Here is a 12,774-nt window from a genome sequence, read left to right as displayed (position 1 = left end):
GAAACAGAATGAATTTATCGGTTTAACCATTCTTTACGTAAAAAAATTTACATTCAATTTAATGCAACAATTTGAGTGAGAACAGATTCATGAAAGATATACACAGAAATTCATTCTGCTCATGTTTCATAAGTACTCCATGTCTTTGAACAAGTTATACATACAACTTTAAAATTGTATTTTGGGTGGAACATTTCAATAAAGTTGCATTTTATTCCTTTTCTAGTTGAAAACAGATTCTGTCTTTGTGCTGTTACAGGAATTCAGTAAATTGGATGTGTTGACACTCACAAATGTGCCATGAAGATCACAGTAAGCAGCGCCAGTCCAAGACCAACAGCAAGTCCTAAATCCAACATCAGTATAATGGAAGCCACACAGGTGCCCACCCAAACAATATGGAAGACAATAACAGAAGGGAAACATTACACTGAATACAGCAGCAGTGATATTAGACTGGCCAGCCACTTGATAATTAAGTTCTAAAGTGATATATTTGGGATATTGCCATCTCGGACGATATGTAAAATTCAAGAATGTAATTCATCATCGGGCCTTGTAAATTAAATTGAGATGAATTAAGCTGAAACTGTTATTTTGGTCTACATTGATTGCACTTTTCTAAAATTCATTCTCTTTTCATTAGAGAGGGAGATCAATGGCTCTTACAAAGTCAGGACGGTCTTTCTTCCACAGGAAAGGGACTTCAACCAGCTGCATCAACATTCCTTTCAGGTTCACAATTATCGCGGCGCCCAGCACCAACTGCATTCACACAATACACACCACAACTTCTCCGAATACATTATCTCAATTAAAAACACTTGTTTTTATTCAAGTGAAGCCAACAAATCTGTGTTTTAAGGAAATACTATGAATGTGAATCCAACCTTTGGTAATGGTTCCAACAAGAACGCTGCCAGCACGATTATGGCAGAGAAAAAAACAGCTATCTGCAAAATAAACAAATAGTGTTTTACTGCTGGCTATTAATTTAGACAGCACTTTTTGGGAAACAGAAGATACAGTTGTAATAAGTTGTCCTAATTAAACATTGCCGGTACTTGAAATGTCAAGTTTGGGGATTATAACATATATCTTTGTTCTTTGAACTTATTTATCTTAAAAATCTACAGACTTAAGATTTTAAATGTTTATAAGTCAAATGATTGAGTACAAAATTGAGGCATAATCACTCGCACTTGAATATTTAATTATGTTCATTTGGTCAAAGGGAACTTATGGGGGAATTTAAATAGTTGTTTTTAAGAATTAATAGAGGTTTTAGCACTTTGGTAGTATTTATGTTTTGTTGCAAATAGTTGTTTTGATGACAGGGTGATCCCCTTTTTTGATCCCTTATTTCAGTTCACCTTGTGCATGTGCAACTGAAGTACAGGTATACAGTATATGCATATCAGCGGAGGATTAAGTTTATTTAAAGACTGACCTTGAATCAATTATAATATTCTTAATTTGAGCTGTGTTATTGTATGATTAATTTGAGTCAATTCAACTAAAATTAAGTAGAAAAAAACAATATTTAAATAGCAAATCTGAGTTGTCTACTTGCATCTAGTTAAGTGAACTTAATTACACAAGTTTTGGAGACACCATTACTCAAATCAATTGAGTAAAGTCAACTTATTAGGGTTTTCAGTGTAATTTAGACTTATTTACAGAAATGCATTAAAGATGACAGAATATAACAGGTTACCCCATATACTGCAAACATATTCTATGGCAATCGACTGCTTGCCACTGATGCTGTCAGTAGCTTCGCTTGTATTTAACCCAGAATAGTCCTTTAAGTTAATAAATTAAAATGTAACCCTTTCATGCTGTTCAGATTGTAGTCCAAAAACATGGAATTAGGTTTTTCAAGCCAGGTGTTCCCTCTGGATTTTCCTTTGGGTTTTTGTAACGGAAGTTTTGGATTTATGAGTAAAATAAGGTCTGTGGTGAACATTACTTGAAGATACTTGAACATATTGTTCTATAACATAATGTACATTCATATCATACCCCACATGTAAATTTTGAAGCCGCCATGTTTTTAATAAAGTATATGGCTGGGGGGGCCTGGGTAGCTCAGTGGTAAAATACGCTGGCTACCACCCCTGGAGTTCGCTAGCTCGCTAGTTTGAATTCCAGGGTGTGCTGACTGACTCCAGCCAGGTCTCCTAAGCAACCAAATTGGCCCTGGTTGCTAGGGAGTGTAGAGTCACATGGGGTTAACTCCTCGTGGTCGCTATAATGTGGTTCGTTCTCGGTGGGGCTCGTGATGAGTTGAGCGTGGTTGCCGCGGTGGATGGTGTGAAGCCTCCACATGCGCTATGTCTCCGTGGCAACGTGCTCAACAAGCCACGTGATAAGGTGTGCGGGTTGACGGTCACAGACGCGGAGGCAACTGGGATTCGTCTTCCGCCACCCAGACTGAGGCGAATCACTATGCGACCACAAGGACTTAAAAGCACATTGGGAATTGGGCATTCCAAATTGGGAGAAAAAAAAAAAAAGTATGTGGCTGTCAAGTTGCTAGATAAAAACTACAATGGTTTTCCATTTCGTCAGGCATGCTCACTCACATGCATGTGGTATTTGTAGTCTTTATTTGGCAACCCGCTAGCAACATATACATACATACATATATATATATATATATATATATATATATATATATATATATATATATATATATATATAATAGTCTCTACAAACACCTGTTGGTTGGTGGGACACCTGCACCTCATCATGTGCGTTTGAGTGAGAGATAATGTGCGTGCATGCAAAGAGAGAGAGAGAGAGAGAGAGAGAGAGAGAGAGAGAGAGAGAGAGAGAGAGAGAGAGAGAGAGAGAGAGAGAGATTTTTGCTATTTCTGCCTTTGCTGCATTGTGAATAATGAGGGAGCGCCAAGATATGAAAGGCGCATGCGCTTGCAATGTTAACACCTTTGTTGATTATAAACAGGAACGATATAGTTTTATCACGTCAGTCGCTTATGGAGACATGGTATAACGCCATTTGCATGTTGAATTAACAGGTTTAGAAAGGTTTATAAATCTGTAACATCTTAAGTTCAGTATCTATGTGACAAAGCACTTTCTCACTGCGTGCACTTTCAGTTCTGACACTGCTGACAGCTAAACATGAAAGATGGAGCGGATTTACTTGCGCAGCTTCTGGAATTACAGTTTGATACAAAAACAATATACTAAACTATCTCTATATATCTATAGTAATATAAAGGCTAATTTGCAGCTGCACTGTAAAGTGAATAAAAGTGTGCGGGTGCCCGCATTATGAACTGGAAATTGAGGAATTATTAAAATTTTGCGCAATAGCCGCAATCCTGCGCCGAATTTCAGGCTCTGCAAACTGTTTTATATTAAAATATTAAAGTTGCCCTGGTTCCCCTCCTTTATAATTCCATTATAAAAAAAATAAAAATAAATAAAAAAAACATTACTCTGCAATCTGCTAAATTAATGCAGTGAAAAGCTGCGTCAATAGCACTTTTATTTTATTTATTTTTTTTTTTATTTTTTTTATTTTTTTACCACTCGTCATGTACTTCAAGGCGGGCCAAATCGAAGGTCATCGTGGGCCACTATTTTGGGCATCTCTGCTCTTGATGAACGAGCGTTGTGACGGCGCATGCGCTTGTCTGCTTGTGACTTTCAGCATGTTAAAATGAGTGGAAGAAGAAATAGTTCCCATCATGCACAAGTATTTGCTAATAGCCTAATCCTTTTTATTTCACTTTGAAGCTTATGATTATTGTTCATGTTCATGGTGACCAAATAATAATATCCCTATAGTTTAATATATGTATATATATATATATATATATATATATATATATATATATATATATATATATATATATATTAGAATCAATATTTTTGTGAGTATCGATATTTTTGATACAACATCAGTATCAGAATTATCAATACATTAGGTTCGATCCGCCCATCCCAAAGGAGCAGAACATTGTATTTATGCCAACTTATTGATTCTATACTATTATTCACAACATGAGAAGTCTTTACTTCTTCTGAGCACTAGAGGCCAGTGTTTCTCTGTGGCTAGAAAACAAACGTATCAGTCCCTAAATGAGAACACCTTTTGTAGCATAGCCAATAACAAAAGCTTGCAAACTATATTACAGTGACAGAGTGTCTTTTCATCCTTTAAACTGTTTACCTGCGTTTTTCCTCCAGTGCTCTCTTGAACTGCACTTCTGGACAGAGCTGTGCTGGCTGCTAGAGACTTGAATGCTCCTCCAAAGATGTTGCTTGCCCCAAAGACAATGAGCTCCTACAGAGATGTATTAGCATGTCTCATTACAGCTGTTCTAAGATCTGTGTGTTACTTATTATGAAGTTACTTGCACAGATTCATTGTCTTCTTAAATTTTAGTTACATTGAATGTGGAATATTGTAATGATCCAGACTATACTAACAATATGTTATTTTGTGCATAGTTAAAGGAATAGTTCACCCAAAAATGAAAATTCTCTCATCATTTACTCACCCTCATGCCATCCCAGATATGTATGACTTTCTTTCTTCTGCAGAACACAAATTAAGATTTTTAGAAGAATATCTCAGCTCTGTAGGTCCATACAAAGCAAGTGAATGGTGACCAAAACTTTGAAGCTCCAAAAATCACAAAGAAAACATAAAAGTAATCCATAAAGCCTGATATATACTATGGAAGCCATGGAAGTAATGCCAATAATGCAGGTTTTTCTCACCGTGGATCGCTGCTTTAAGCACTGTATCGCTTTTTTGCTTTATTGAACTTGTCACAGAGCCCCTTCCATTTTTTTAAAACTCCTGTCTCTCTCCACTCATTTGTCATGGATACGCTTTCTTTGTTGAGTTTGTGCTGCAAATCATGTAAAAAAAGTAAACTTCTACACAATCTCTGAGAGACGGACTTCCAAGTTATCCATTTTAACCACAGTAACCTAGGTAACAACTAGTGTTTGTTTCAAGTCCAACTTACTCGAGTCCGAGTCTTTAAACAATCTAGTCAGAGTTGAGTCTGAGTCCAAAAGGGACAGAGTCCATAACAGTCCGAGTCCGAATGAACCTGTTCAAGAAAATGAATTAAAATTGTAACCGTAAACTCAACATCAAAATTTTAAGCTTATTTTAACCTTCACAACTAAAAAACAATTTGTTAATATAAATGCAAAAAAACCCAAAAACAAATTATTAATATCCTGCTGAACAAATTTCAAAGTGGTTTCAGAATGAAAGCATATGCTTTAGGTGTATGAAGACAAAACTGTCCTTCAACACACTTCTTATTGCGTTCTTTTGACATTTCAATTATTTGTTGCTTTTCCCCTCCACTCAAACATACACCAAAGAAAGTGAAAGCTGTGTTAGTCATTAGTTAGTTTTTATTTCTACTTCATTTTCAATTTGTCCACTCAATTTAGTTTAGTTTTATCTAAAATTATGGGTGAAATACATTTAATGTAATTAATTAAATACATTTAATGTGTTTAATACCTTTAATAAACGGTAATATTAAAACACTTAATAATGCCCATAAATTAAATACAACAACATCAATAAAAACAGAAAAGATCAGATACCATTAAAAAAAAAATATTTATGTACTACAGATTTACACTTCACACTTTTCAGTCCACCTGCTGTGTTCAGGTGTAGCCTACTTCCCTAAAGTAGATCAAAACTCACCTTGGGCTGACATTACTTTTCACATTATATTTAGTATGGATAATAGGTGAATAGAGACTTCTCCCCTCACTTGTGTTCTTCACTGTATTTGACTTTTTGCCATTGAAACGCAAGTGCCAGCTTTATAACACCCAGAGGTTGCCTACAAATATGTGATGGACTGAGTTGTACAATTTCCATCATGATCTATTTCATCCGTTATATTAGCTTAAATGTCCCTGATATGTAGTAAATTTGATTGTCTCGATATAGTCATCATTTTCAGTTAGAAATGACTTTGCGTAGTAAGCATGAGTCTGATGTGTTTATTTAATAATTTGCAGAGTTGGGGAATGTACTTTTTAAAGTGTACTTGTGTTATTGATATTTCTGGATGAGAGCAGCAGAGCACGTCTGGTGATCTCTTTCCCGCACACACTTACAGCACGGGCACGCGGGCAAGAGAGTTAAAAAATAACTTTGAAAGAGTGCATGCTGCTGCTCTCAGCCAGAATAATCACACATGAGGACATATATGCGTGAAAACTGATGCGCAGTATCAAATACACAGAATGTATGATAGTACTAACTGTATAGAGCACATCAATATGAAGACAAAGCCAAATCCCAGGCATTTAGAGGCAATTTTGAAAGGTCTGAGAAAGAGGACATGTCTGGGGAAAAGAGGACGTATGGTCACCAAATGTTACATTATTTTGTTTGTTTGTTTGTTTGTTTGTTTTTCATTGCATCACAAATGCCATGGACTCGAGCCGGACTCGGATACAAATTCCAAGTCCAAAAGGCTCGAGTCCAAGTCAAGTCCGAGGAAAAATGCATCCAAGTCCATTAAAATTGGACTCGTGACTCGGACTCGAGTCCGAGTCTGAACTCGATTACCCCAACTCTCGTAACAACTCCTCAACTGGCACGCGCAATTGTAAATAAAAAAAAGTCACGTCCAAACCCCACCCACTATTAGTTTTAACCAATCATCAATGCTCTTCAACCAGCCGAGTTCTCCTAGGTCAAGAATTTCAGAGATGTGCGTAAACAGGAGAAATATCACCAAATGAACACATTGGCAGAACAAAAACATCACTGCATTTTATCATCATTTGTTGCAAAGCTACAAAGCTTGTTCGCCCAGTAAGTATAAATTAGCCTTAAGACTCCAGTGGTTAAATCCATATCTTCAGAAGCGATGTAATAGGTGTGGGTGAGAAAAAGGACAATATTGAAGTAGTTTTTTTACTCTAAATCTTCACTTAACTTTCACTTTCAGATATGAAAGTGAAACTAAACAGGCACCACATGTGACTTGCAGATGTGAAAGTGAAAGTGGAGATTTAGAGTAATAAAAGGACTTGATCTGTTTCTAACCCACACATATTATATCGCTCCTGAAGATATGGATTTAACCACTGGCATGAGGGTGAGTAAAAGTAATTTCATTTTTGGGTGAACTATCCCTTTAAGATAGCTAAATAAACATGCTCATCAACATTTAAAAGGGAGGAGAACACATCAGAGACTTTCCTGTGGTGTTTGGCGCAAATTCATCTTGCAAGAAGCTAGCAAGGTTAGGCAGATGCTACAAAAGGTTGTGTGACATGACCTCATTCTCAAAAAATAGACTACGTAAAAATGGCTTCACTTGAAATGAGGACATGGTTTGTGAAGACCACATTGTGTTTTGTGTAGTGAATTACTGGCTGCTGAGAGCATGAAACCACCTAAATTCAGTTTTGTACAATTAACAATTTTGCAAATATGCTGGGTTTCCACTTGATGACCAGTGTAAAATCTTGAGAGTCTTGAGGTAAAAACAGTTAAAAACCACTGGTATAATGCTACTTTGTTAATGCTGCATCTCACATGGTTTTGCTTAATGGTTCCAAATTGGAAATAGTGGTGCGAAAACTAACATCTGCTACTGGTGTATCAATGCAGCAATGAACAAGAAGGGAAGTAAAAATCAAATACTTTCAGGATCAGCTAACCAGAGCAAGAAGGGTTTTGCAGCCGCTTGACAATAGAAGTCAAGTGTACCATGTTTTGTCTTAAACGGGACCTCGTATGTCAGCTATGCCATGTTGTACATCTCATCCCCATAACCTGGTATCATTTATAACCAGAACTGGAACTCACCCACAGAAATGTGCTGAGAGGTGCCCAGGAGAAAATAAGTGAGGACTAGGGAAAAAGCAGCATATAATCCATACCAAGGCGAAATCCATAGCTAGTCCGAAGAATTGGAAGAAAAAAAAAGATAATTATTAACCAAACCCAGGTACCACAGTTACATAATTGCTACAGATATGATCAAAGTGATTTGATCTGTGGATGCCCTTATTTATTGAGTATACCTCTTATTAAAACCCTGTTCACTATAGTGTAAATGTAAATATATTTCCTGTAAATATAGTAGTTCTTTATTTGTCTGCCAACTTTTTAATCTTAAAAAATTCTTACTCTGTTCAATATGTAATGCATTGTTGGACAATCTCTCCTAGTAACATGTTTATCATTTGACTCACGGGTTCCTGATAAATGCACTTTTTACTTATTTGTCACAATTATTCATAAAAGAGTTATCTAACAATAGACTATGTATAGTGCTTAGCAGATACTCAGTTATGACTAATCACAATCAGTCACGAGCCCAGTTCATAAAGATAAATAATGTTACATTCTCAGGGCCTGATATAATATTTTACCTATCATGCATCTACTTTAATAGTTTAACTTGTGTTGCAAAATTTTCAGCTATGTAATTCACTGTAAGTGATTAAAAGTTGACCATATTTAAAGATTAGTTTTCCCCAAAATGAAAATTCTGTCATCATTTAATCACCCTCATTTTGTTCCAAACCAAACCAGGACTTTATTTCTTCATGGAACTCTAAAAGAGAGGCACTCAATATGTTAGTCTCACCTTCATTGCATCTTTTTTCATAGAATGAAATGGTGGCTGAGGCTGTTTTGAACAACATGAGAGTGAGTAACTGATGACAGAATTTTCATTTTTGTGTTACTGTCTCTTTAAGGTTTTTTTCTTCTGTTCTCATAATCTACAGCAGTAGGTCAGCAGCTCCAGCTGTTTTTAGTCTTTAATCCCAGCATCCTTTGAAGGATAAACAGGACTGGTCAATAACCTCACAGAACAAAGCCCTGGTTTAGTCCATTACAGAACAGTACTGTTGGTCTGTCATGAAAGTAAGCTGCCCAACCACGAATTGAAAAAAAAAAAAATGCACTTAGATTTTGAATAATTCATAAAAAAATAAATAAAAAAAAACATCAGTTTTGACCAATATTTGAGCAGGAATGACTGGATCCTTTTCCAAATTCTTTTCATTCTTTTCAAATCACTTCCATATCTCGTCATGTGTTATGAGTAGTGACGTTGCATTCAGGTATTTGTTAGATTATGTGCGAAGTAGGTATATTTGTATGAGTGTATGTGCCTGTAAAAGTAAATAACATGACCTTTAACTTTTTTGTGACATTTTCACTCTAAGTTAACAGTTTTAGACTTAGACCAGTGACAATTTATCATTAATTTGTTGCATTTTATTGTTTGCATTGTTTGTTATCTGTTGTTTCTATAAGTAGACATTTTGTCAACATGTCCTTTAATTAAATTTGTGAATGAGTAGATCCAGCCCTTCTCTTTGATCTGAACCTGCGTCTTTTATCATCAAATTAGTTTACGTTTCTGTTTTCTCGAAGACCGGTTGCAAGCATCAGATCTGGCAGCTCTTTGATATGAGGGGTTTAAGATGTGTCTGTTACATTCTAAGATTACATTGTAAATGGCTTCTCGGATAACTGTATACAGTAGATGAGCTTAAGTATAACCACTTTTCACAAAATAAATGATATGAGAGAGAAGATGTTCAGTACTTGATATCTGGCAGGACCGTTAGAGGATACAAAGGTCCTCAACGATATTGCATGGTCAGAGGAGAAGGGGACCCACCCATAAAATTTTACTTACAAGTAAATGAACAGATAATATCAATTATATATGTAAATATTTTATTTTAAACATTAATTCAAAATACAGTTACATATAATTAACTTCTAACTACTAACTAGTTTGTCATGAATGGGAGCATTTCTTTATTTAAATTTAAATGAGATATTTCATCAAGAAACTGATATATAAATATACTGTATATAGGTGTTATATTTAATATATATTTGGTTTTATTTGAAATGATTTAATATTATGTTATTTGTTTTGTAATAATTTTGAATCTTGATGTTATAAATCTTACTATACTACGGAGATTAAACTTTACACTACAGACTATATTTTTACGTGGGAAAATGTATTAAACACCTAGAAATTAGAATCATATATAGAAGTATATACAAGTTTCATATAGAAATATTGTTCTCATTATTTTTCATTTTATTTTTATTTTTTTGTATGTGTGTGTATGCAATCAGTTACTGTTACTAAATGTATTGAGTACACACAAGACCTCCAGATAGAGAAATACAGGAATGTCAGAGTTTTATTTTCAAGCTTGTAATTTGTTTAAACTTTGGCAAACAGCAAGGTCTCTCTCTCCCCCTTCTAAAAGAAGTGCAAGTGTTTTGCGTGGAATATATATGCCCCAGTAATTTAGACATTTTAATGAAATGCTGTTAATAAGCAGCTACACTGTTTCCAAGGAATGAAAACGAAAACCAAAAACGTACAAAATTTTTAGCAGAACTTTACTGAAAACGGGAATGAAGTCCCTTTCAATTGTTCCGGAGTGAAAACGTTATTTTTAAATGTTGGTAACCAGTTAATAACCGGTTATTTTAAAATGTCTAAATGGTTTGTCATAGTACATTTTAGGCTTTTCTCTTTTTAGTTGAACATGACTGATTCTGAAGGAAACTGCTGCATCACACATTTCTTTGTCTTAATGCACATTGTGGATGAAGCCTTCTGTGACATGAAGACATTTTTGAACTATGTATAATTACTGCACGGTTAATTCTTCACTGAATTATTGTTAGACATGATGCATTAATACAGATTTAATGCTGCTGGGTTGTGACCAAGAAGCAGATCTGTAATTAAAACAAATAATTAAACCCCACCCGACAATGAGAGGTGGGAAAGATGGTATCCGGAGGGGCGGCGGAGGTTCCGATTTCAAAACATCGAGACAGGGCATCAGGCTTGATGTTTTTAGGATCCAGACGGTACCACAAAACGAGTAAAAAATAGTGCCCAACGAGCCTGTCTGGAATTCAGGCGCTTGGCTCCGTGGGTATATTCCAAATACTCATGGTCAGTCCAGACCACGAAAGGTACCCCCGGACCCTCTAACCAGTGACGCCACTCCCCCAAGGCCAACCTGACAGCTAACAATTCTCCATTACCGACGTTGTAATTCCATTCTGCCGGGGTATGGCGGTGCGAGAAAAAGGCTCACGGGTGCACCTTCCCATCCAAGGAAGAGCGCAGTGACAGAACAGCACCGACACCGAGCTCTGACGCATCCACCTCCACCACGAACTGATGTGAAGGGTCGGGAGTATTAAGAATGGAGGCAGTAGTAAACTTCTCTTTCAGTTTAGAAAACTCTTCTGCCCACGAGGACCAACAAAACTTAGTATGGGTGGAGGTGAGATCCATCAGAGGTGTGGCGAGCTGGCTGTAGTTTCTAATGAAATGGCGGTAAAAATTGGTGAACCCCAGAAACCTTTGTAAGGACTTGCGGGAATCTGGGGTTGGCCATTCGGAAACTGCTCTGGCCTTAACTGGATCCATGCGGACTCCCTCGGACGAGACGATGAACCCCTGGAACGGAACCGATTGTGCATGAAAAGCACACTTCTCCACCTTTACGAACAGTCGGTTCTCTAGCAGTTGCTGAAGCACCTGCCTGACATGCTGGACATGGTCCTTGATATTCTGGGAGAAGATCAGAATATCATCTAGGTAAACAAACACAAATCGACCATGTTCCAAAACATGTCATTCATGAACCCCTGGAAGACAGCGGGGGCATTGACTAATCTGAAAGGCGTGACCGAATATTCAAAGTGCCCCCTATGGGTTTTAAATCCTGTCTTCCTAATCCGAAGCAGGTGATAAGCATTGTGTAGGTCCAGCTTCGTTAAGACGGACGCTCCCTGCAAGAGTTCGAAAGCTAAAGACATCAATGGCAAAGGATAGCGATTCTTCACCGTGATGTCATTCAGTCCCTGATAATCTGTACAGGGTCCAAGCGAGCTGTCCTTCTTCTACATGAAGAAGAACCCCGCCCCTGCAGGGGAAGAGGAAGAGCGGATGAGACTGGCTGCCAGAGAATCATTCATGTATTTATTCATGCCCTCCCTCTCGGGAGCAGAGAGCGAATATAACCGACCTCATGGAGGAGAAGTACCTGTGAGCAGATCGATTGCGCAATCATACGGGCAATGAGGAGGAAGGGTCATGGCATGGGAACAACTGAACTCCGCCCTCAGATCATGGTATGCCACAGGTACTCCGGATAAATCCGCTGGTTCATCCTGAAAAGACACACAAGACTGGACAAGGGAAACAGCAGAGTTAAGACAATGGGAAAGACAATAAGAACTCCAGGCAAGAACAGACTTGGTTGAGCAGTCAATGAGCAGATTATGCATTACCAACCATGGGTGCCCTAGTACCCACGGTGCAGTGGGGGAGCAGACCAGGAGGAAGGGCATTTGTTCAGAGTGGTTGCCAGTGATGAGGGTGAGTGGCTTGGTAGAATGGGTGATGATGGCCAGGGGCGTGCCGCTGATGGAGTAAGCCATGATCGGTTCGGCCAGTTTCACCACCACCATCTGGAAGCCGTGGTGGCATCAAGGAAATGTCTCTCTGCTCCGGAGTCCACCAAGGCAGAGACAGAGTGACTAGTTGGTCTGTGTTGCAGCCGGGCCGGGAGAAGAGATCGTTATGTGGGGTTTTTGCTCAGTGGAGTTGCGCTCACCAGTAACCCCTTTCCTACCGATGAGTGTGGGCTTTTACTGGACAATTGACGGAGATGTGACTGGCACTAGCACAATAGAGGCAAAGTCCCTTGGAC

General features: G+C 37.7%; 1 protein-coding gene across 1 annotated transcript; it reads right to left on the bottom strand.

Annotated features, from left to right (window-relative positions):
• Positions 1–287: 287 nt before the first annotated feature.
• Positions 288–11,486, bottom strand: LOC127436610 (pendrin-like). Its single transcript, XM_051690863.1, has 5 exons — positions 11,157–11,486; positions 4,208–4,321; positions 891–953; positions 669–765; positions 288–397 (listed from the first exon to the last, which is right to left on the bottom strand). The coding sequence occupies exons 1-5, from the start codon at positions 11,484–11,486 to the stop codon at positions 288–290; spliced, it is 714 nt and encodes a 237-aa protein (XP_051546823.1).
• Positions 11,487–12,774: the final 1,288 nt, after the last annotated feature.

The sequence above is a fragment of the Myxocyprinus asiaticus genome, chromosome 47 (assembly GCF_019703515.2).
Source record: "Myxocyprinus asiaticus isolate MX2 ecotype Aquarium Trade chromosome 47, UBuf_Myxa_2, whole genome shotgun sequence".
NCBI lineage: Eukaryota > Metazoa > Chordata > Actinopteri > Cypriniformes > Catostomidae > Myxocyprinus > Myxocyprinus asiaticus.
The sequence above is the reverse complement of the archived record's forward strand: the minus strand, read 5'-3'. Positions and strand labels throughout refer to the sequence as shown.